We start from the raw sequence: 22936 nt of genomic DNA, 5'->3' as shown, positions 1-22936 counted from the left end.
CACCTCACTGGGTCAGCTCAGAGATCCTTCTGTCCCCCTCAGCATTCACTGAAGGAACAAAGCAAAGTGCTCATGGTGAATAAAACTGCTGTTATTACTTTCGCTGGATTTTAATTTCCCTAGGAGAAACATGCTGTGAACACAGGAGAGATGAAGGGATTAAGAACAGATTAAGGCAAAAAAAAATCCAGACTGAGAATGGGTTTGTAGGTGGACAAGGATGACTTAACTGTGTGAAAAGATCTTTGTGGGGATCCTTTCATTCTCCCCAAAAAGGAGTAAGAAGCAGAAAAACCCAGAATTCCCACTGCTACAACCATTCCCTGGGACTGAGTGATGCAGTGAACCACCACAACTGCACTTGGATTTATCCCTGTCCCTTTTGAGACAGGCTTGGAAACAGAAAGCAGACCCAAGTGGGAATTTGTTCCCTCACTTTCACACCCAACAAAAGCCTTCTAATTTTTGGGCTGCTAAGGAGACTTCTGAGTCACAGGCAGCTCTGGTGGAAATGTGCATTTTCAGATGTTAATTTGGTAATTAATGACATAGGGGAAAAGTGGGTGAGTTTATACAGGATAGTTATGTAAAGTGGGAAATTCAGAAGTTTGGATTAGATGGCCAAAATTAACCAAATGGGAACCTATGGGATCCTGTGTTTCTTTAATACAAAGTGTTCCCCATGAAGAATGAAAGGGGTTCTCTCTCCTAAGGCCTTGTTGGGGTGTGTTAGGGTGCAGCCCTGTCCAAATCCCTGCAGTCCCACCCAAGTCACCACCATCCACATCCTGAAAATTAAAATAAGTCCCTGATGAAATGGACTTCCCAAAAGGGCTTTCCAAGTCAGAGGTCTCTCTCATCCCTGCAGAGCTCCTGGAACATGAAAAATTCCCCTAGGAAGGAACCTGTGAGGAGCTTTCTCAGTGCAAGGCAACACTGGGAAATCTCCCTGCTTCTGCCTTTCCCCTTCATCCCCAGCCTTTTACTCTGCTGTAATGCAAAGGAAAAGGGTGTCCTCTCCTAATGAATCCTAGAAATCCATTTCCTGCTCCCAAACTCCCATTTTCCACACTGGCTTCCACACAGAGATCAGAGTTTTCAGTTGTTCAAGTGTGTTAAGATCAGCCCAAAACCAACAATCTTTGAAATCATTCTTCTCCCAAACTGTGCATCAGCTGCTCCAGCTGCAGAGCAGGAATCACTGTGGAGCCTGGAGATCCTGCAGCAAGTCCTGACTGCTCACGATGTACTTTGAAATACACAAGTGCTGGTGTTTCAGGGATTACTGGCATAATTCAGCAATTCCTAAATTAGATAAAAATTCTTAAAATGAGAAAAAGAATCCCTAGGAAGTCCCATCTTAGTTTAGTTAAAATGGTGATGGTGCACTAGCAAACTAATTTCCTATTTTCTGTGTTTGTCTCATTTCCAGAACACATTTTCTGTTTTCCAAAGCTCTGTTTACTCCCTGGCTGACTGAGAAGGATGCAGCTCCTCTGCATTAATTCTTCTGTCACAGCATGGTCAGGGCATTCCAGCCACCAGGGGTTTGGGACAATAAAACCAAACTGGGAAAGGTTCTTCCTTCTTCTGTTTTCCCAGGGAAAACTTTTCATGAGACTTTAGAGTATTTTCTTTCTTTAAAAAAATACTGAGTTTCTATTCTATTTCTACAATTTGTTTCAAAGTATTGCTTCTCCCAGCACAAGTCTCATATGGAGCAGTATCTGCTCCTCTGTTATTCCCAGCACCGCAGAGAAAGAAGTCAGCATAAAGCAATCCTAGTTTTATTGATTTTATGAATTTGTCCCAAGAGCTACCAATTATGAACTCCAAGAATAACATCTGAGGGGAATGAAAACCGCACTGAAAAAAAAAAAAGAAAAAAGAAAATATCTACTAAAAATCCATTCCCCTTCAATTTCCATGGGAAACCTTATTTCTCATCAACTTCTCAAGCTGCTAAGAATGGCTGTTCTAATCTGGGTGTCAAGTCTGGATGTTGGGGTCCAAAACTGAGTAGGAGGTTCCCTTTCCCAGGACAGCAAACCTTGGGCAAAGCCTTGAATGACTGTCAGAGCCTGGGAATTTTATTTGGACAAGGATGCAGCCTGAAGGTCTGCTCTCCCAAGCCACAGAAATTGCAAAGATTCACCATTATACAAACAGCAAAGACACTTCTATGTCACAGCAGAGCACAGAGGGAAACCTAAAGAACCTAAATCTGCCTGATTTATTGATTTAATTGTTTTGCAGAGCACAGCAGCAGGCAGGTCAGAGCTGAGGTGGCACTGCCCCACTGGAAACACACCTGTGAGTTATTGCTGTCCAGTGGGAGCACCTGGAGCATCTGCCAGGTACCGAGGGAAAATCCAACAGCTGCTGCCAGGGGACAGTATTGAGACATCAGATGGATGCAAAGGACAGCAATGCAGTGATGAACACAGCGTGTCCAGCCACGAGCAATCCCTGCATCATCCAAGGGCAGGTTCTTGCTGCCTGCTCAGGCTCCTCTGACAGGTTTGTTTCACCCCTGAACGGCTGCACTGGGCTTTGCACAGATCCACATCCCAACACACACCTGGGAACAAAGCTTAGCACTGCCCTTCCCGCACCTTTTCAGAGCAGCCCTGCTGAAGCAGGCAACACCCCATAGAAGAGGGGACAGGATCCCTCCCAGAACGTCCTTCCCCACCGTGTCCTTGTCCCTGCTCCACCTCAGTGGGGCTCTTCGGCCGTACAGCAGGATGGGGAGCAGCTCTGTCCCGGAGCAGCCCCGGTGCAGGGTCACCCTGCAGCATCCACCCTGCAGGGGACACTGGCTTTACCTGCACTCTAAGTGACACCCTGTGGCTGGCAGGCGGAATGGCGGGTCACCGTGGCCTCAGTGACGCTGTCCCCCAGGTTTTGTGACAGCAAACACAGGCTGGAACCCGCCGGGTCACAGAGAGTCTCAGGTGAGCCCCAGAGAGTCTCAGGTGTTCAGCACCTGGAGAGAACAGCCCCGTTCCACCTTCGCGGCTCCACCTCAGCCTCCCACTGCTTGTCTGGGTGGAAAATGGGTCATAAGGCACCAGAAAACAAGAAATCCCAATCCGTAAGGGAGTGTCCACACTGCATGCAGCTAGGTGGGATTTTTCCTTTCATTTTGATATGGTGTGATGAGGATTTTTGATATATTTAATTCTTTCCCTTCCCCATCTGCTCCTGAGCCATTCCCTCTTCCTCCCCGTGCTCTAGAAGCACACATTTTTGCAAGTATCATCTAATTCCAAACTTGTGGAAAGAAATGGACTTCAGTCCATCTGTTTGCCAGCTGGAAGTCACTGCCAGCTTAGACAACAGCAAGTTCCAGAGAGATGGATGGGGCAGCTGCCTTAGTGAAAGAAAGAATCACGAAGAGGCCTCCAAAATAATGTGGGCAACCCTTTATTTGCTGACCCTCCCGATGTCCCAGGGTTTAAAGCCCTCTCCAAGATGTGCCACTGCTCAGGTCTGACTGACTTTGGTGCAGAATGGCAGCTACAGTTCCAGTTTTGGTGAACTCTGGGTGAATTTTGCCCTAAACTGAAGAGAACCCAAATCAGGTGCAACAGGACCACAGCAAAGCCATCTCAAGTTATCAGCAAAGAACAAAAGTACAAACCCATGTTTAATTGGCTGGAGAAAATGTCCTTGAATGTTGACTGAAGTAACATTAACAATCTCCTTATTTTACTACATGCAATTAACTTGTGTCCTGGGCTCAATGAAGAAATCACATGTTTTACATGATGATAGTAGTGGGAGCAAGAAAAATGGATTCTTTTCATTCCTCCTCGTAAATATTTTTTCCAACACTTTTCTTCCAGACTGCAAAATCAGAGCCATCTCGTACCACAAATTATGCCTCACAAAGGAAAGGAAAAAAAGAAGAAAAACCTGGGGGAAAACACGTGAAGCCTCTCCCATCTGTGCATGACTGAAATCCAGAGCCTCCCAATCTTTGTATGGGAGATGTGTGTATTTGTGTTTCTCTGCAAAATCAGCAAGAGAAAATGAACAAAAATGGTTGAAATCTTAATCTGGACACAGAGCTATTGGAGACAAGCTGACCTAATCAGCTGCAGATTTGATCTCCTCAGAGAGAACCTTTACGAGCTTAAAAATGATGTTTTATTTCCTCCCCCAGAATTCCAATTCTGGACTTCTCTTTTTCCGCTGTTGACTTTGTTGCATTTCTCATCAGTCTCCTTCCTTTAACTTTCATGTACTCTTGACTTCCTAGCTGAAAATATTTTGTTTTACCCCCCAGGATGGCTGATACATGGCTACTACAAGGCTGCAGACTTTTAGCAAAACAAGTCTTTTTCTAGTGACTCCATAACTAAAATTGACTACAAAACATTTATTTTTATCCCAAATCCCCTGTCATTAAACAGTGGGATAAAAGCCTTCTGGACATCTAACAAGGTTACAGAAGACAGATGAGGTGAGAGTAGTTTCAGGGTTTCATAGTAATTTTTTTTAATGTGGAAACACACATGCATGCCCATGATGGGCATTTTATTTCTCTCCAATAATGATGAAAAGCCATCAGAACTTCAGGGCTCTCTGTCATTTACAGCAGGACTTTGCTTTCAAAAACACGGCCTTTAGAAATCAAGCCAGAAAAACCTCTGGGGAGCAAGTAAGTCATGTGAATGGGATCAACAGAAGTGGTCAAGACACTAAAATACATGAGATAAAACATAAATGAAAATGTTAATTGAGCCTCTGGGCCAGTCACTTCTAAAAGTGCACATTTCTGTAATTATCAGGACAGGGCTTGCCCACAAAATACGAACAAGACTCTAAGACCAAGATCTCCTACCAAGGCTCATGTTTTATATGCAGGCTGGAGCCACATCTCCAGAACTGTGAACAATAATTAATCAGAAGGAAAAGCAGCAAAGGTTAGATCTCCATAAAAGAATGGGATTTTAACCTACGAAAATTAGCTCTTTTTAAAAATTGAATCATCCCTTTAAATCCCTTCAAAAGAGGGGAAATGCAAACCAGAAGAGCTATTAATTCACTTCTTCACCCTTCCCTCAGCACACAAAAAGATTATTTCTCTGCGTTCAAGATGAGACAACCATGGACTGCAGGAATTCTGTCTCAGTGAGGAGCAAGCCCTGCTAACAGGTACAGGTGTGATCCCTGTGCCAGGGGCTCCTTCCCCCATCATGCCCATCCATGTGAACAACAGCTGCTAAGTCACCAACCCTTTCCAAAGCTTTCTCAGCAGGCAGCTGGTTGTAGGGCCAAGGAAAAGGTGGTGCACACCCCCTCAGAAAAGGAGGAACCAAGTCCCCATCAGGGCAAGGTTAGCAGTGATTATGTGCCTGTTCTCAGCTGCACAGTCCCCGGAGAAGGTGAGGAGGATGCTTTGTGTGATATCCAAAACACTCCTGTGAAGTGGCTATTTCAGTCAAAGAACTTCCCTAACTGAGAGAGAGAGAGGGATTTGCAGGCACGGAGCTGGAGCTACAGAGACCTTTTGTTCCTGTTGATCACAAAAGCAGTTTGATCTCAATCCCCAGGTGTGGGATCACTTCAGCACAACACATGCCCAGGGATGAATTCAGCTGCCTGAACACGGGCATTGGATCATTTGTCACTGAGCATCTGCAACACCTGTGTGGCCTGGGAGATGAAACACAAACCTACAACAAGGCTGAAACAGCAACAAAATACCCCATGGCATATCAAACAGCACTATCATTTCTGCAGGGGCTGCAAAGCTGAGCTGCTCATTTAGGCTGAGCTCAGAAACTCCCTAGGCTTCACTCCTTCTGTCAGTTAGAGCTCTGACTTGTATTAGAGCTTAAATGCTAAAATTAGCTGTTGATACTACTTGGAAACACCCAGCTTTGTGGGTTTTAATCTGAAAAACCTTATGAATGCCTGCAGCTCTTGCCTGCAGTCCAGAGCAAAGTGAGCAGCCTGTGATGGACCGGTGTCACCAAAGAACACCCCCTGCCACACCAGGAGTTTGAGGCAAACTCAGGTCAGCTGAGGCTATAAAAGCCAACACTTTTTGTCCATTAGACGAACATTTAACCCTGTTTTTTTTTCCCTTTGCACAGGGAAATCGGTAGGGGAAGTGTTAATGTAGGCATACTTTAGCCTGTAACACGCTCTAACTAAATGCTTGAACAGCTGCTTTTTAGCAAGCAGCAAAACCAGACTCATTACGGGCCATTTGCTGAATTAATCAAGCTTCAGGATATCCTAATAAGTGAATTAATCTGTTTCCTAAAACAAAACTAAAAGCTTCACACTGTCAAAGCATAAACACATCTAGAGGGCAGCAATGATATTGTCATTTTCCACTAAATATAGAACCTGAGCAGAGACAAGTGCACAGTCACACACTGCACCAACACCGACTTTTTTTTCCCCCGTTTCTTTTAATTTTTTCCCCTTTGAGAATAATACATAAAAATTGCAAAGTTGTAAGTGGATGGCATAATTTTCAGATCCTTGGTCAAAGAGCATTTTGCCCATATTCACACTGCAGGGTAACCAGAGCGTGATCTGTCAACATGGCTTTATTTCCCAAATATAGAGGGAGGAAAAAACCCCCCAAACATCAACAAAATGTCAGGGATAAAAAATCCTCACAGACTGACAGACTTTGTTTTACGAATGCAGCTGAAACTTATCTGAGTCACTCAGCAGCTCCCAGGAGACACAGAGAAACACAGACCCAGGCAAGAATCACCACGGGAATTTCTTGCAGTCAGGATGGAAATATTTTACACAAACAGTTTATTCTAGTGTGGCAAACAGAAGGGGAGTTTTTAAAGCATAAGTTCATTTTCTAAAGGGTTTTTTTAAATGCTTTTTGATTGAATTTGCTGTCATTGGCAGGGTTTGACAGCATTCACCATCTGAGTCAGAGTGAACAGCAAAGCCTGAGAGGTGACAGGATGGACACAAAGCAGGGGAGGTGCATCCAAAGCCTCTGATGAGCTGATCTGTGGAAGAACCTACCTGTCAGTTTTTGTCTTGAATTCCATCCCCTACACGCACACAGACTACAGTGAGGTGCAAAAATAGCCCCATGAGTACGAAAACTTGGCCATGGACCAGTGTCTTGTGCTTCTCAGAGTTTTTCAAAAGCTTTTCACACAGTTTGGGCACTTCCCAGTCTGCATTTGCCAGTGTCTACAATACAAAAGCTTTCCTTGACAGGGAATGCTGCTGGGCTCATTCCCTGCAGCTGATAAGCTGCTTTTAGGAAATTGGAATATTTGAGAGCCTAATTTCTAAAACTGAAAAATAAATCACTGAAAATTATCCAAATTTTTATAGGCTTTCAAATGAGAAATATGCTGACAGATACACAAAATATACTCACAGATATACAAAATCTACTCACAGATATACAAAATCAATGCCAAAAAAGCTCTACTTCCTAAAAGGTGGCAGCTCATGAACATGGGACACCTGGTAGTAGAATAAACGTTGAGTTACAACTTAGAGCTGGATAAGCTCTTAGCAGAAGAAAGGCAATGCAAGGTGTTTTTTTCTAAATTGGTCTGATTTTGCTCTCAAAACAAAAAAAAAATCAGTACAATATAACAAACCATAATTTCTCTCTCTGCCTCATCAAAATGCAAAACAAAATAGAACAAAACTACATGTCCTAGACAGAAATCTTATGTCGATTCAAGCCATCTCCTATCAGACCTTCATTTTGAGCTGTATTATTCACCTCTGAGATTTGCAAGATCCATTTCCCATTCTTTAATCAGTTGTCTCATTTTATTATCTGCATGGGGAACACAGCTGAGGTTTTCAGCACAATCAGCCTCATCACAAATGAGGCAGCCCAAAAACCAACTTGGTGAAATCATGCAAGTGGTCAGAATGTGTTAATATTTGGTTTTCCTAAATTATGGACATGTTCTGCATGCAGTAATTATATTTTTCAAATGCCAAAAGAGATGGCACCTGTGTATTCAAACCTTAACCTGCTCTCCTATTGCTTCCCCAAGCTTTAATCACTTAACTGCTATTTCTCAAGGAGTTACTGATTTCAAAATTTGACCAAATTTTGATATAATCCTTCCCTCTGTTTTCTGCACAACAGCTTGGAGGAACCACACACATGGAAGTGTGTAAGATCAACTGGAGGTAGCTACTCATTTTTTGATGAAAGGAGAAAAATACCCATTTCATCAGAAAATAATGCTTCAGCATTTCAGTAACATATTTCCATTAGTCTTTAATTTAATTAACATGCCATTGTTTTAAGAGCAAAGAATTTAAGAAAACTTATTAGCACTGCAATACAAGCATGAGCCACCACTGAGGAGGAGAGGAGCAAGGAAGAACTTTAAATCAGGTCATTGATGAACTAGTGAAAGCATCAACAGAATTTACAGAAAATCAAACTTGGGTATTCAATTTTTTTTTCTTTCATATACAGGAAAAAACATTTAAATTCTTTTCAATATGTTCTGCACTGCCCTTAATTCTCAGAATTTTTCTTCTGGTCTCAACTGAGACTTGTCCAAGTAGTGAAGTACCTGCTGTAATCAAAGCCAGCAACACTCAGCCCATTCCAGGCTCCCTCCTGTTTTACTGCAAAGACTCAGGTCTGAGATTACAGGGCTTTAGGATGATTTTGCAGTTCTCTGAGGCAACCTTTTACTCTGCCACAGTCTGTCCCTATGAACAAACCTGGCAGGGGACTTTGTTTCACACAGCCAACACACCAAACTTTTGGCCAATTACCTGATCATGATACCTAGAGCTGGGGAAGGAATAAATTCACTTTCTACAAGTTTAAAAATAAGATCAGGGTCACTCTTTTACGGGATGCTGGCCCCACAAAATTAACACTACCTGCAAATGAGATCACCAACACCCAACCAAGCAAAAGTTCAGAGTGAAACATGGAATTAAATTATCCCTACAGTCAAAACCACACTGAAAGAGTGAATGACAAACAAGTGGATGCACATATTTGGAATTAATATATTTAAAAACTCTTAATCAAAGGTCCAAAGGGTATTGACAGATAAGCAAAAGGAAATGAGTGCTTGGGTCCCACAGCCTGAATAACAAATTTGTAGTGAGTCATCATGATTGTTTACCTCGAAGAATAAAGCATCCAGGAGATTTCTAAGGAGCTCCCATGCTCTCTTGCTTTGAATATTATTTGCCTCCTAATTTCCTCTCCTGGAGCTGATGCAGCTCCAGCCTCAGCAGCCAGTCCCTGATGAAGTTGCTAAAACAGATCGCAGCCCTCAGACTTCTTTCTGTCTGTTACATCCAGCTCCCAGCAGGGTTTGAAGCCCTGCTCACACAGCCAGCCTGGAAAAGGGACTGTCCTTTCAAAATACAGTGTTTAGGTGGTAGTATTTAGTATTTCGTATTCCATGAGCCAAAGGTTGTCTAATTATCCAGGTGGGTGAAGCACTGCTACAAACACACTGAGCTGTAGGCAGCTACACATGCACAAACACACAAAGCACAACAAACCCTCCTCAGACTGCAGAGGATTTTTTTCCTGCCCGGATCTCCCTAAATGTACTTCAGCAAAGAGGAAACAGTGTCCACAAGTCTGCGCTTTTGAGAAATCTGCATCATTCCAGGCAAAAAATTTTGAATATACAAGCTGGAATGTGGAGGAAATGTTGATTCCCAAGAAAACTTTTTTTTTCTCCTTTTATTGTGTTTTTCTTTCTTTTTTTTCTTTAATGAAAATAGATTTTGGGTGTCCCCAGGCGCCTTCTGAACGCGAGATCTGCGGGAGAGGAAAGGAGTTTGTACTTACTCGTGGTGTTGTACTTGATCCCATTGAAGAACTCGGGGCAGGGTCTCTCCACGAGTTCCCCCGCAGAGGTTCTGGGCCAGCAGGTCCCGATCTGGTCCGTGGTGGCATTGCAGTACGGACCTGGGGTGGGAAAAACGGGACAGAAAGGCAAAAAGAAGCAGTTGAGAAAGCACAAAAGCCACGCACTTTGCATCACAAAACGAACCGAATCTCAGCACTTCTAAAGCTTTTCCCGAGCGCTGCACCAGGTAACAATTCCTACCATCAAAGCCCAGGAAAGGGAGAGAGGAACTCTCCAAAAAAGTCTCGTGCAAACGATCCAGGAGGCTGCAGTTCACATCAAATTCTTCTAAGATGAACTGAGAGATGGTCACATCCATTATTTCCTCCGGGACTACTGGATCAGGCTACTTCACCCCTTTCTGCCTGCTTTTGTTTTTTGGTCCTCTCTTCTTCTTTTCCCCTTCTGGAGCCAAAGGAGCATCCAGGCGCGGGCACCCCGCAGTCTCTGTGCTCCAGCCGCCGCTGCTCGCAGCGCGCTGACAACTTGGCCGAGCCCTCGTCTGCCTGTGCTCAGCCCTCCGAGCTGCTCTTCCCTTTAAATCCAGCGGCTCGGGAGCCAATGGCATCGGGCTGAGCCCGGAGTGAGGGGCTCTCGTCTCGCCGGTGTCCCCCGGCTGGCAGATGCCGCCTCACCGTGCCAGAGCGCTGCGCTGCTGCATCCCCCTCCCTTCCTCCCTCTGCTCCTGCCTCTCCCGCCCTCCCTCCGACACACACAGGCACGGTTTTATTGTCAGCTCCAGGGATGAGAGCTTTTGCAAAGGAAAAAAAAAAAAATACTCGCTGCAAATTAAAGCCAGGGAGAACAGGAAAAGCCATCAGAGGAGGAGAACTCCTGGGTTTTTTTGTGGAGCGAAGCAATTCCTGCCTTTGCTGGTGGGACTGAGGATGAGCAGGGATGCTGGGGCAGGGGGGAGAGGAGGGACCCGGCCCAGGAGCTGCTCTGCAGGCTTTGAGAAAGAAGAGAAATAATGAAAGCAGGGATGAAGGAGATGACAAGACAGGAGAGAGGCATTGGAATAAAGGAATCTGGAGTAATCATAAAATCACAGAAGGTTGGGGTTGGAAGAGATGTTAAAGGTCATCTCATGCCAACACCCTGCCATGGGCAGGGTCACCTTCCAAGTGACCAGGTTGCTTCAAGCCTCGTCCAGCCTGGTCTGGAATAAAGAAATCTGGAATAATGACCCAGAGAAGAGGCAGAGTGGGGAGAGCAGGGCCTAGGCACCAAGGGAACACGTCTCTCAGCCCCTCACACAGATGGGATGGGGTGGACAGCAGAGCAGGGCAAGGCACAGAGAGCTCTGAAGCAAAGGATGCATCATTCAAGGGAAGGGGGAGAAAAGAAATGCCCCTCTCATTTTCCAGTGGCAGGAGAGAGCAAGGTTTTCAGAAAGGATGAGCACCCAGACTGACCAGGAGCCTCTAAACCAGAAAATCCTGGGGTGGAGAGAGAGGGAAGAGCAAAGGGCTTGACAAACTGAGGTCAGTGTGGGACAGCAGGAGAAGGGTCTGGTGAAGGGGAAGGAAGAGAAGTTTGGAAGGAGTTGTCCAGAAGACTCATTATCTTTGGGAAATCAAAACTTAGCAGAGTGGGAACTGGGTGAAGGGCTGCACGCTGGGACACGCTGCAGAGCAGATCAGACCTGACCAGCCTTTCTGATTTGCTATACCAAGCTATGAGGAAATCCCAAAAAAAACCACAAGGGATTGCTGAGGATCATTTATGATCATTATGATCATTTATGATCATCATGTGTTGCTGAGGATCATTTATGATCACAGACTCAGAAGGATTTTGGGAAGCAAACAAAAAACTGACGTGAAAGGGAGTATACCACGATCAGGAGATATGGAAGTGGCAGAGAGGAATGCAGAAAGAGAAAGCAAAGACAGCAAAATGAAACATTTCCAGTCTGTTCACAGCTTTAGATTGGACAAGGTGCTTACACTGAGCTCAAAGCAATGGTACAGGACTTCCTACAACATTTATCACCCACCCTGCAAAGGCCTGGCCTTTCTTTTTATTCATATTTAAGACTGAAGGGCTTTATTCCTCACTTTTGAAGGACCAAAAGAATTGTGGCATTCAGAGAGAGGAAAAGAAAAAATAACTGGGTTAGAACAACAAATAAATTAACAACATGCACTGAGGAGAGAACTAGCCAGGATGTTATTCTGCCATCTGGGAATCTGGAGATTTTCAGATTGCAATGGCAGAGAGGGGAGGAGTGCCACTGTGGTTTTGGGATAAGTATTTTTATTTGAAATATGTGAAAACCCACGAGAATAACAAGTGTACTAACTCTCTAGACACTGCGATATTCTGAGACAAGTGAATCTGCTTCTCTCTCTGGAGCCTTGATCTCCTTCCCAAGTGAATGTTCCCAAAACTGCAGCCCTTCTGGAGAAATCTCAATTGCAATAAATTAACCCTTCTCAACACCAACAGACCTCTTTGTCTCATGCACCTGTAACCCCAAAAAGGAGGCGAGGACATTTTTTTAGCATCAGTCATGTAACATGACCACAACCAACCTACTGGCTGGCTTTGAACAGTGCTTTGAGGAGAAAACCCTTTTTCTTCAACTTCCAAGAGTGAGGGATAAAGGGTGCTCAAAACTCTCATTTTCTCCTTCCTGACAGCTCAGTCGAGCTCATAAAATTCCTTTTTGTTCCTCAAGCTGAGCTTCTCAGGGGTGGCTTTGAGACCTTCTCACAGGACAGCACCTGAATGTGCCCAGTGGTCACTCCCACACAGGCAGGACTGAGCAGTCAGCAGGACACTGGTCCAGGATGTTGTAAGATTATTTTTTTTTCTGCTTCTGCTGCCTCTCTGCAGGAGAAAAATCACATACCCTGGCCAGAAGTCTTCGTTTCTCACCTACTGTCTGCTCTTTCTATTTTTTCATGCTGTTTATTCAGCACACTGGAATCAAAATTCTGCTCGGAGGCTTTGGGCACTGGAGTTTCCTGAATATTTTGAGGAATGCATCACTCAATAAATTACAAAAAAAGAATGACAGTTTTTTAAAAAAAGTAACTACTTTTAAATTTGGTAAATGTTTTATGTTCCTAATTCTGCCCTGTGTTTTCCAGAATAAACTCTTGGAAGATTTTTCAAATTATTCAAATATTACAGAGTCGAACACTAAGCTGGATTTCATTTCAATTCTGTTCTTTATAGTGGTTAACACCTGAAACAATAGCCCTGAATTAAACTAAATATTTTTTCAGGATCAGGAGAATGATTTCTTCATTTAAGTGAGAAGAGCTAGAAAATCTTCAATCTAAACTGATTTTCATCTTTTCAGTTCAAATTTTAGAAAATCTTAGAAGCATTATGTATGGTACAATCCTGTTGTGTTCCATATATTTAATAATAATAATAAATCCCACTGCAAGAATAAATATAGAGGGGATGAATGTTGAGGATTAAGTCCGAATGAAGAAAATAATTTATTGTTCCTCAGTCCACAAATCAGCACCATTATTTAATAATCCCAATGTTATTGTAACCTCTTGATGCAAAGCTACTTTTGCAGCTATCCCTGGGCACAATTAACCACCAAAGTTTCTCTCTGACTGGATCTAGTGAAATCCTGACTCTGTCAGTTGGACTCATTTGATGTGAAAATGTTGTTCTTTATGCAAGAAGCAAACTCAGTTATATCAAAGATTGACAGAAATCCTGCAGCTGCTGACACTTCTGCTCCTCTGCTGATGCCATGGTGCACATGACACAGATCAGACCTTGCCAGGCAGCAGAGATCTGCCTTAGAAATTCCTCAGCATCCCCAGCAAACTCAGTTATATGAAAGATTGACAGATATCTGCAGCTGCTGACACTTCTGCTTCTCTGCTGATGCCATGGTGCACGTGACACAGATCAGACCTCGCCAGGCAGCAGAGATCTGCCTTAGAAATTCCTCAGCATCCCAAGAAAGCTGGGATTTGGTTCTTGGCAGGCAGAAAAACTTTGCCAGCTTCCAAGTGGGGTCGTTCCTGCATGCTGCTGTTCACTGGGTGCATGTGCAAGGTTCTGGAACAGAACAAATAAACCTGTGCACACACAGAGAGCTCAGTAACACCCTTTAAAGAGGACTTCTTAAAAGGTCACCTGCAGTTCTTCTGGGAAAGGAACGAGCTCTGCTCATAAATGGCAATGGAAACCTCTGTATGTCAGCCCTCACACCACTGCTACACAGCTGCTTTCTTCATCTACAACCCACTCCAAGCCACAGCTGATGGAATTAGCCAGAGCACAGCTTTGAGTTTGCCCCACTAACAGTGAGTAGCAAGGATGAGCTGTGATTACCCAGCAACATCAAAACTCAGCTCTATGCAGACTCAGGCAGTCACTGGAAGTGTTTGGAGAGGGTGGAAGGAGCTCAAGAACCACCTGATGTCTCCTCAGGCACTCAATCTACACAAACCCAAGAGATTCCTGGGTATTTCAAGACCCAGGATGATTATTGAGAGGAGGGAAAAAAAAAAAAAAAACAAGGAGGGAAAAAACCCAGAACACAAGTTCTCTCCTCATTTCCCTTCTTCAGAGAAAGAAAAGCCGCTGTATTCAGCCTCCCACCACAGTGACAGTTTCATCACTCATGTTCTCTGTCTGTCAATGTGAAGAGCTCCTGCTCTCCAGGCACAGCAGTCACCCTGTGCTCTGCTTTGTAACAAGGCTCAGGGCAGGAAATGCACATCATCTGTCCATCTGGTGACACCAATGTCCTCTGTGCCTCGGTGCCATTTGGCTTTCAGGAATTTCACCTCATCAGTGTGGAAGTATCACACCGAGTCACGGTGCCAGTGCTGGCTCTTCAGCTCTCCTCCCCTAACCCAGGTGTGTACATCCACATCCAGAGTCTTCATCTCATGTACAAACTGCTCTGTTAACTCACTCACGGAGCTGTCACTTCTAAATATGAGGCTGCAGGGTTTCAAATGGTACAATCAATTTTTTCTCATCTCATTTTCTTCTCTGAAAAGTGTCCCCCAGTAATCCTGTGTTATTGCAATGACCTTCCAGCATCAAACTTTCAAGTTACTGGGAATTTTCAGCTTTGTAAGGAATGCAGAACTTTGAAGAAGGTACAGATTTACCCAAGTGGCTTCTGGGCCACAACACTCAAAGCCCTCCTTCTCAAGCTTCACTGTAAAACTGCTCTGACTGCACATCTCAAATGCAGTGACAACACGGCCATGAGCTGGCAGAATATTTATCTTCCCATTCCAGGTGGATAAATGCAATTTTCAGAGTGGAAGCACATTCAGACCACAGGGAGCAAGGGAATTCTAGCAGCAAGATATTGAGGACAGCTTAGAGATCTCCAAAGACAGCTCTAGAACTGCCATGGATATGTCACGTAAGGCTGACTTCTCTGCCACACCACATTGGGGCTCCTCACAATGAATTCCACTCTGCTGCAGGAGTAGACTTTAGTAGACTGAAGAAAAACCCTTCTCAAACTGAGAGCTACACTTTTAATCAAAATCTGGTTCTTTCTGCATCTACTTGAGACCTACACTGAAAGCTGAAAGTTGAAAATTGTTGTATGTGGAGAGGGAGATAAGACATAGATACATAGAGATCTTTGTTTCAGCTGATAGACTCATTTGTTAGGAACAGGAGACATCCTTTATTGCTAGAAATGAAGTATGACTCCACTGAGCAAAGATAAAATTAATAAATGCAGGTCTGTGGTGATGAATCTTCACAGCTTCATTGATGCTAGAAAATATTTACTGGGGGTGTAAAATGATCCAACAGTGTAAATAATAAATGGCTTGTAGCCATTTATTATTTATGCTGTCAAATCAATGTATTTCAATACAATATCAATATATTTCTTTTGGTATATTAATATACTTGTCATTCTCTACAGCTATAAAACCTGTGTGAGTGAATCACGTTATATGAGACAAATGATGAGACACTGCAGGGAGATTACAAGAACACAAAACACACAAAAGAACCAACCTTGACACACTAATAAACTGCCAGAGCTATTTTTCTTGAAGTGAGCTGTTTTAGATGAATGTACGGAACATCACCTACTGCATAAGAGCACAGCAGCATTCCAGAATAACTCTGAATTTATACAGGGTCAAAGTCAGAGTCAGTGCTTTGCAGACACACACAAAAACACAAAGCAGCCCATCTGATATATTTATCTATGCCTGGCAATGGCCTGGTGCCCTGTTTACAGCATAAGCACAAAAGATAGCAAAAATAAAGAGGGTTAAGTCCCATCTGAACAAATGATGACCATGAGCATGTGTGTCATTAGTCCCACTCTTTCTGTTATGTACAATGGGACCACTGCCAGAAAGGATGTAAAGATTCAGGGGTCTTGTCCTGTTCTCCTGCCCAGCACACATCAGCCACAAAATTCCTTGCGGCTTAATTCAGGATATGCCAAACTTTTGCTCTCCCTGCCTCCCACTCTGCTTGGTTGTGCTGCCTTTCACTGCATGCTGGGAAGATCTGAGTAGTCTTCCCATGCATCATAAGCTGGGAGGATGTACAGCAATAAAAGACACCAAAATGTTCAGAAGTCAATCCCTCATTTCCTTGGGAACTAACAGGCACTGCACGGTGCCTGAATTTGAAACCTCAGGTAGCTCAGAAAGCACAAAGAGAGACAAATAACACATGATCATCTTGCTCAATATCCCAGCTCTAAAAATTACCCAAATCACATCACCATGTCTTAGGTTGCAAATGCAAGATGTGGCTGGGGCTGTGTATTTTATCGATTTTTTTCTAATAAAAGAACTGTTGTTCCTATTACCACATCTTTGCCTGAGAACTCCTTAATTTCGAAATCCTAATAATTCAGAGGGAGGGGTTTTACATTTTCTATTTCAAGAGAAGCTCCCGCCTTCCTTATCAGATGCCTGTGTTTTCCAAGACACACAAACAAAACCAGCCTGCTCCAAATTGCCATGATCTAATCAATTGGGCTTCCTAAGCAACTTTACCAGAAGTAAGACAGTTAACCCTTTGGGGTCTGGGCCCTGCCTTCATGGCCTAGCACACATGGTAGCCACAATGTCATGACTCCCAGTTTTAAACCACCCAACTTATATTTGCTTGGGTTTTCTTTGAGGAGCACCATCAGTCTGGCTTTGGGACCCTGGGCTAGTGGCTTCTGTACTCCTCTGGGCCCAAACCAAGTGGAAAATCAAGGACTTGTAACAGATTGAAACACTGCAGGTTTGCCAACTCTCAAGATTGCTCTGACCCTCTGCCTTCCATGAGTTATCAAAGCTGCCATTTATAGGCAAGAAGGATCTAGACTCTGATTCCACTACCGAAAAGTGTGTGACCTGCAAGATGTGAGGTATTCCAGCATGTCTGGAACAGCCACAGGAGGCTGGCAGAGAAACTCAGGACCTTGGGCACATCCATCCCTTCTGAAGTAGCCACAGGGCAAACATTTTGTCCTCAGGCATCTCCAGTGTTCTGGGACACCTGGGGATATCAGATCGGGCAAAATCTGGGCCTGTCACTAAAGGGAAGAATCCCATCGGCAGCATGTCACAGGGAGGCTTTCACTATTCTTACATAAGTTTTACTCTATGTAGTAGATTTTTATGCCTTAAGTTAATTTAAATCATTCATAAATGTGGGAAACCTCCTAAAGCCCAAAGAGTAGCACAAGCCTTGTACAGCAACTAAAGTTTTCCTGACAATTTTCTCCCCTTGGCTGAGCTGTTATGTTTGCAACACATCTCACAGAAGAAACAAATTTTGGACACATCTCTTATGGTATCCCCAGCGCAAATGTTCCCAGAGATGCCAATTCACTGAGGTGTGCAACCAACAGAAAAAAATAAGAACTTTTGCAATGAGAATCACCAGATGAGATTGATTTTGTCCTCAGCTCTACCTATTACCCTGAGTAGACCTTTGCTGTCTATAAGAGGAACAAGGTTGTATTGATGTAAATGTCTGCATTAATCAGATTAATTCCATTCCAGATGCCCTGAACAAAGATCAAATTGTTTGCTGAGTTTTTCCCCACTGGCCCACCTTGTCTCCCTGGAGGGTTTGGCAGCTGTAATCCCATAACTTTGGTCCTATCACTTCATGGGAGAGCAAACAAAACTATATGAAATTAAACACATCAGGAATAAATATGAGGAGAAAAATGTCCTGTTAGGACAGGACTATCACAATGCCAGCAGCATTATGTTTACAGATTCCATGTCTTAGATTTAATGGAATTATTTACCAAAGGAAATCAATACAACACAAACACTGTGTAATAGATTTGCATCTCCCTGCCAGCCACCACTCAGCAAACACCAGAGAAAATGCCTGGAAATGAAGTGGCAGGAATCATGAGCAGAATACTGACTTTGAGAACTGAGGCAGTGGTTCTCAAACACATCATTTTCACCAGACAGTGAGGAGGATCCAGTCACACCAGACCCCGGCTGGAATGATTAGGCATGAAAATGGATTATCATAATATTATTATGGCCATGATAACTGAGGAAAAAGAATGTAATAATTGCCTGATCTGTGATTTTTAAACAGCTGCTGCACACGTTTGCAGCCCCAGAAGAACAGGGAGGATGTCAGAACATTAATTCTGTTTCAATAGTTTGTGCCTGTGTCTGGAATCAGTGATCTCACATAATTTTGATACGTTCTGGGATAAAAAATCCCTCTCCAGATCTCCTCCCTAGCTTGGCTCACTACCCCTTGATATTTTCACCCTCAAGCCAGTATTTCTGATTCTGCAGCTCAGGGTACTTCTGGTCTTGCATGGTTTAGGGTATTTGAGAAGTTCACAGAGGCAGAAGGATTCATCTCACCTAATTCCAGCCAACTAAAATTTGGGTGTCTAGACTAAATCAGGTTCTCTAACAGTCTCCAGGAAAATGGACACTTTCAGAGAAAGAAATGATTCATTTAATTTGGAGACAAATACCTTCTTCAAATTTACAACTCTTAGATATTCTGCTTATTAGGATGTTATTCACCTCAATATATATTTGTACTTTGGAAAGAGCTGTCACCTGCCAACACACCACATATCTGAGATGGGTACTGGAGTTTTACTTACATGTCAGACAGAAATGAAAAGCTAGGACTTCATGCTGCTTTGAAATGCACACGTATTTATTTAAATACTATGTTTTTATTTGAATTTTAATGATCTTGTATAAAACTTATAGAATCCTGTTATTTTAAATCATACATTTTGAGCCACCTGTAAATTGTCTGCATCCATATTGTGGCTAAGAACTTCCAGAATAAGAATAAACCTTGGAAAACAGTTTAAAGCCTCGAAACCCAAGTTTCTTCTGTTCTCATCAAGACATTGGATATGCAGATCTCAATCTGTAACTTGGTTCCATCAGCATTGGTTACAGTGGATTTTTAAAAAAGTCATGGATCAATCCACAAGAATCAAAGCAAAACAGCTGCAAACTGAAATAAGCACCTACAGAAACAGATTTATTTCAGCATAGATGTAAAACATGGGTAAATGTCATCAAGTAGCTGATAGTGGGATAGAGATTTTAATAACAGGTGCAGCAACAAATTAATCCTGGGAAGTGTGGCACTCCCAATCTGCTTGACAGCACAGCTGGGTTTCTTTCCCCAGGATGTGTTAATGTGGTTTTCATTTGGAAAACTGCACGTCTCAGCCCAATAAATATTAAATAATGAGTTCGGGGAAAACACGTAACATTCTGATTAAACATTTTGTCACCCACATGCTCTCACACTCAACTGCAAAGGCAAGATAACAACATCTTATTGCTAAGCAAGTGACTCTTCTCTTCTGAACTCACCAAATCTCCTTGTTAACTTTCCAAAATCTCCCACCACTTCCCAGAGTGCCCATCCATGATGCTGCTAACTGCCAGTTATCATAAGCAGATGTCAAAATCTGTGATTGATGCCTGGAAAAATTATTTTTCAGCATTTCTGCCCTTTCCCAGTTAATAAGATCATCAGAATCATCCCTTACTGCAATATTTTAGGCAACAAGGACCTACTCATCACAGCTTTACCTTTGGGGACTACAAAATGAAGGAATAATAACTATTAATTTTCTTTTGAAGAGATTTTTTTGGGCACTTATTGCATTCTGAATACTAAGAATTACCTTTGTGAGAACAAAGTTCGTTTTCATTTTCAATTCCTGTAAAGTTATTAAGTATAAAAGCTATCAGTTTATCCCTAAAGTTTATCCCCTTCATACAAATAGCCCTTTTTTAGACAGAAATAATGAAGGAATACGCACATATTATTTCACTCACAGAGTTTTTCAGGTGCTGTGGGAATCCTCTGGATCAAAGGACTAATGTAAGTGGGGTATAAGCCATCCCTAACAGGGCTGGAAGTTCCTACCTCTGAAATATTTCTGCCCCTGCTTTCCAGGCTGGTCTGGCTCTCTGGCAGAGCTCATCCCTTTCCCTCGGCCACTGGAGGGCTCTCCTAATTCTTCATTGCTGCAAAGGAAACGTCTGATCGAGGACAGAAACACAGCAAAAGAAAACCTGCTTGGAGTTACCTGAATGCAAAATCAGCAGCTATCAAAACAGGAAGAGTTCACTGCTTCGTCCAGAGATCCGCATGTGGAAAAAGATGCATTTTACTGTCCTGCCTTTGGCAGCAAAAAGTGCTGTTACAGTAAGAGATGAATTTCCCTGAAGAGAAAACTTCCTTTTCCACACAAGTTTATGAACTGCACCAGAGATTATGGGTTTAAGATGGCCAGCAGTGCTTGCCTTCATCACCTATTCCTCCCCACGCCGCATCGCTTCACTCTGAAATCACAACTCAATTCCTTTTCCAGCTAAGTGTGATTTCAGCCTTCTGCCAGCTCATTTCGAACTTATTTCCCACCCCAATACCAATTTCCCAGGCTGGTTCAATTTGCTCTTGATGGATCAATCATCAAACATCAGACCATTGGCAAATCAAAATTTCTGATTGTTTCTTTTTCCTCTGCTTCTTTTGGATCAAAAGGGCTGAGTTAGTTAAACCTAAATTGTTTTGTGGAATCAGAACAATTTTTCCTATCTTTTCTTAAGGCCATATTGAGTACCAGAATAAAAGACAAGTAGCTTTGATTACCCCAGAATAATAATTTGGGATGAACTTTGCCCTGCATCTCTGTTACTCACTGCTCACCAAACTCTTGGGTATATCCTGAATCAAAATCAATTTTGTCGCGACCAGCCAGGGAGGGATGTGGATTTTAACATTATCCTGGTATGACTTCTCTGAGTTACCTTAAATATTTTTAATTCTAACTGAGACACAAGCCAGCCAGCCCATCAGGCATGGCAGAAAATACTTTATTTTCCATGAATTAAAAGTGGCTTTGAATAAGGAGCCCTGCCTGTGGTCATTTTATCCCAAATCCTTTGAGACAGTCTAACAGAGATAGAAAAAAATGCCAGTGATAATGGACAAATGGATTTTCTTGGCCTTTGCTTCTGTCTTTGAATATAAAATTAGCTAGAGTTGGGCTGAAACATCCTAGGGGTCATTTAAATTACACCTTAATTATTTAGTCTGAATTGTACTGGAGTTTTAGCTTGCCAGGTGACATAAAATGCAGACAGAAGAACAAAGGTGTAAAATTTTGAGCAGGAATTTACATCAGTTTCCTAGATGTTTTTGAAATCTGCAGCTTCCCAAATGAAATAAATGGGTAGGATCCTTAAATTTTAGATGTTGATAAATGTTCAAGCCGAGGATGGACCTGTTGGAGACCTGTTCCAACGCTTGCAATTTCCCAGAAGTGAAGTCTGAGGTGTCTGACTTAACTGTGGTTGTCTACATTATGTATATTAAACTTTTTCTACATGATGTATATTAAACTTTTTAAAGCTTTCTCCATCTCTATTTTTTATTTTTGATATTTTATTTATATATTTGATTTATTATTATTATGGCATTGGAACTAAATGAACTTTAAAAGTCCCTTGCAATCCATTCTATGATTATAAGCAAAAGTTATTTCTCCAACACAGTCATGTGAGTTTAACATTAAAATTCCACTCTCCACAGAAATCAATAGCTGAGTGTTCCCCCACACCAAGAAAGCCATGGTTTCATTTAAAATAATTGATTGTTTTGTGGAGACAAAAGAACAGCCCAATTTACCCTCCTCAGATTAAAGAAAAAAAAATCTCCTTATAAGAAACTTCTTATATAATAAGCAATTTATATTTTTTAGAAGAAAACATCACCCCTCTTCAGCAGAATTATACTGGTTTTTATGGATTATGTTCCCTAAAAGTCTTTGCTGGAGGCAAAACCTGCAGAAAATATAAACTAAGCAGTCCATAAAAAATTGATGGATGGGCACTGCTCATGCCAGCACTCCTGTGAGCTGCAGCTGATGTGGCTGGGATCATTTGTCTCAGTTTATGGTCTGCAGAGGAGCTGTCGGGACAGAGAAGTCTCCAGGTTCCCTTAAAACTCAAGAAGGATCCACTCTGTGAAGTCAATGGATTCTCTGGGATGATTTCTGTCACCATAAAGGACACGCTTAAATTGGATCAGATAAATTGTCTTCTAAAAGTGTCTCAGCAATAACAATAAAAACAAAACAGCCTGGGCTGACCTGCTCCCTGAGACACGTCTGTGCTGTAAATGTCCAGACTGAGGGACAGGAATTCCATCTGCAGGGGAAAAAGAACTGAAATTAGGCCTGGAAGATCTTTCCTGTAGAAACAGCCTCACTTTGAGCAGAGTTGAATGCTTCCACTGAGGCTTTGCTTTGGCTTTTGTTTTTTGTACAGTTTTCCATGATGATTTTATTTTGGCTATGTGGGAATCCTGTTCCTAGCCATGATGTCCTGTGTCCAGCTTGGGGTGCCCAGCACAGGAAGGACATGGAGCTGTTGGAGTGAGTGCAGAGGAGGCATCAGAGTGATCAGAGGGATGGAGCAGCTCTGCTGGGAGGAAAGGCTGGGAGAATTGTGTTTGTTCAGCCTGGAAAAGGTGTGACCCAATTGTGGCCTTCAAATGCCTGAAGGAGCCAACAAGAAAGATGGAGAGAGACTCTTTAC

The 22936-nt window shown here is 42.8% G+C and overlaps 1 protein-coding gene across 2 annotated transcripts in view; it reads right to left on the bottom strand.

The window, feature by feature from the left end:
* CRHR2 (corticotropin releasing hormone receptor 2) overlaps nt 1-22936 on the bottom strand; it is a 142561-nt gene that overhangs the window by 90035 nt on the left and 29590 nt on the right. The window contains exons 1-2 of one of the 2 annotated variants that reach the window (XM_039726561.1): nt 10077-10519; nt 9815-9934 (exon numbers count right to left, since the gene is read on the bottom strand). In XM_039726561.1, the coding sequence (XP_039582495.1) occupies nt 9815-9934; nt 10077-10194 (238 nt within the window). In that variant the 5' untranslated portion in view covers nt 10195-10519. Of the gene's footprint in view, nt 1-9814; nt 9935-10076; nt 10520-22936 lie in introns of those variants that run through there. The other variant, XM_039726560.1, reaches the window with a different exon arrangement.

Source organism: Passer montanus, unplaced genomic scaffold (assembly GCF_014805655.1).
Source record: "Passer montanus isolate IOZ18808 unplaced genomic scaffold, ASM1480565v1 scaffold59, whole genome shotgun sequence".
NCBI classification, from domain to species: Eukaryota; Metazoa; Chordata; class Aves; order Passeriformes; family Passeridae; genus Passer; species Passer montanus.
The sequence above is the reverse complement of the archived record's forward strand: the minus strand, read 5'-3'. Positions and strand labels throughout refer to the sequence as shown.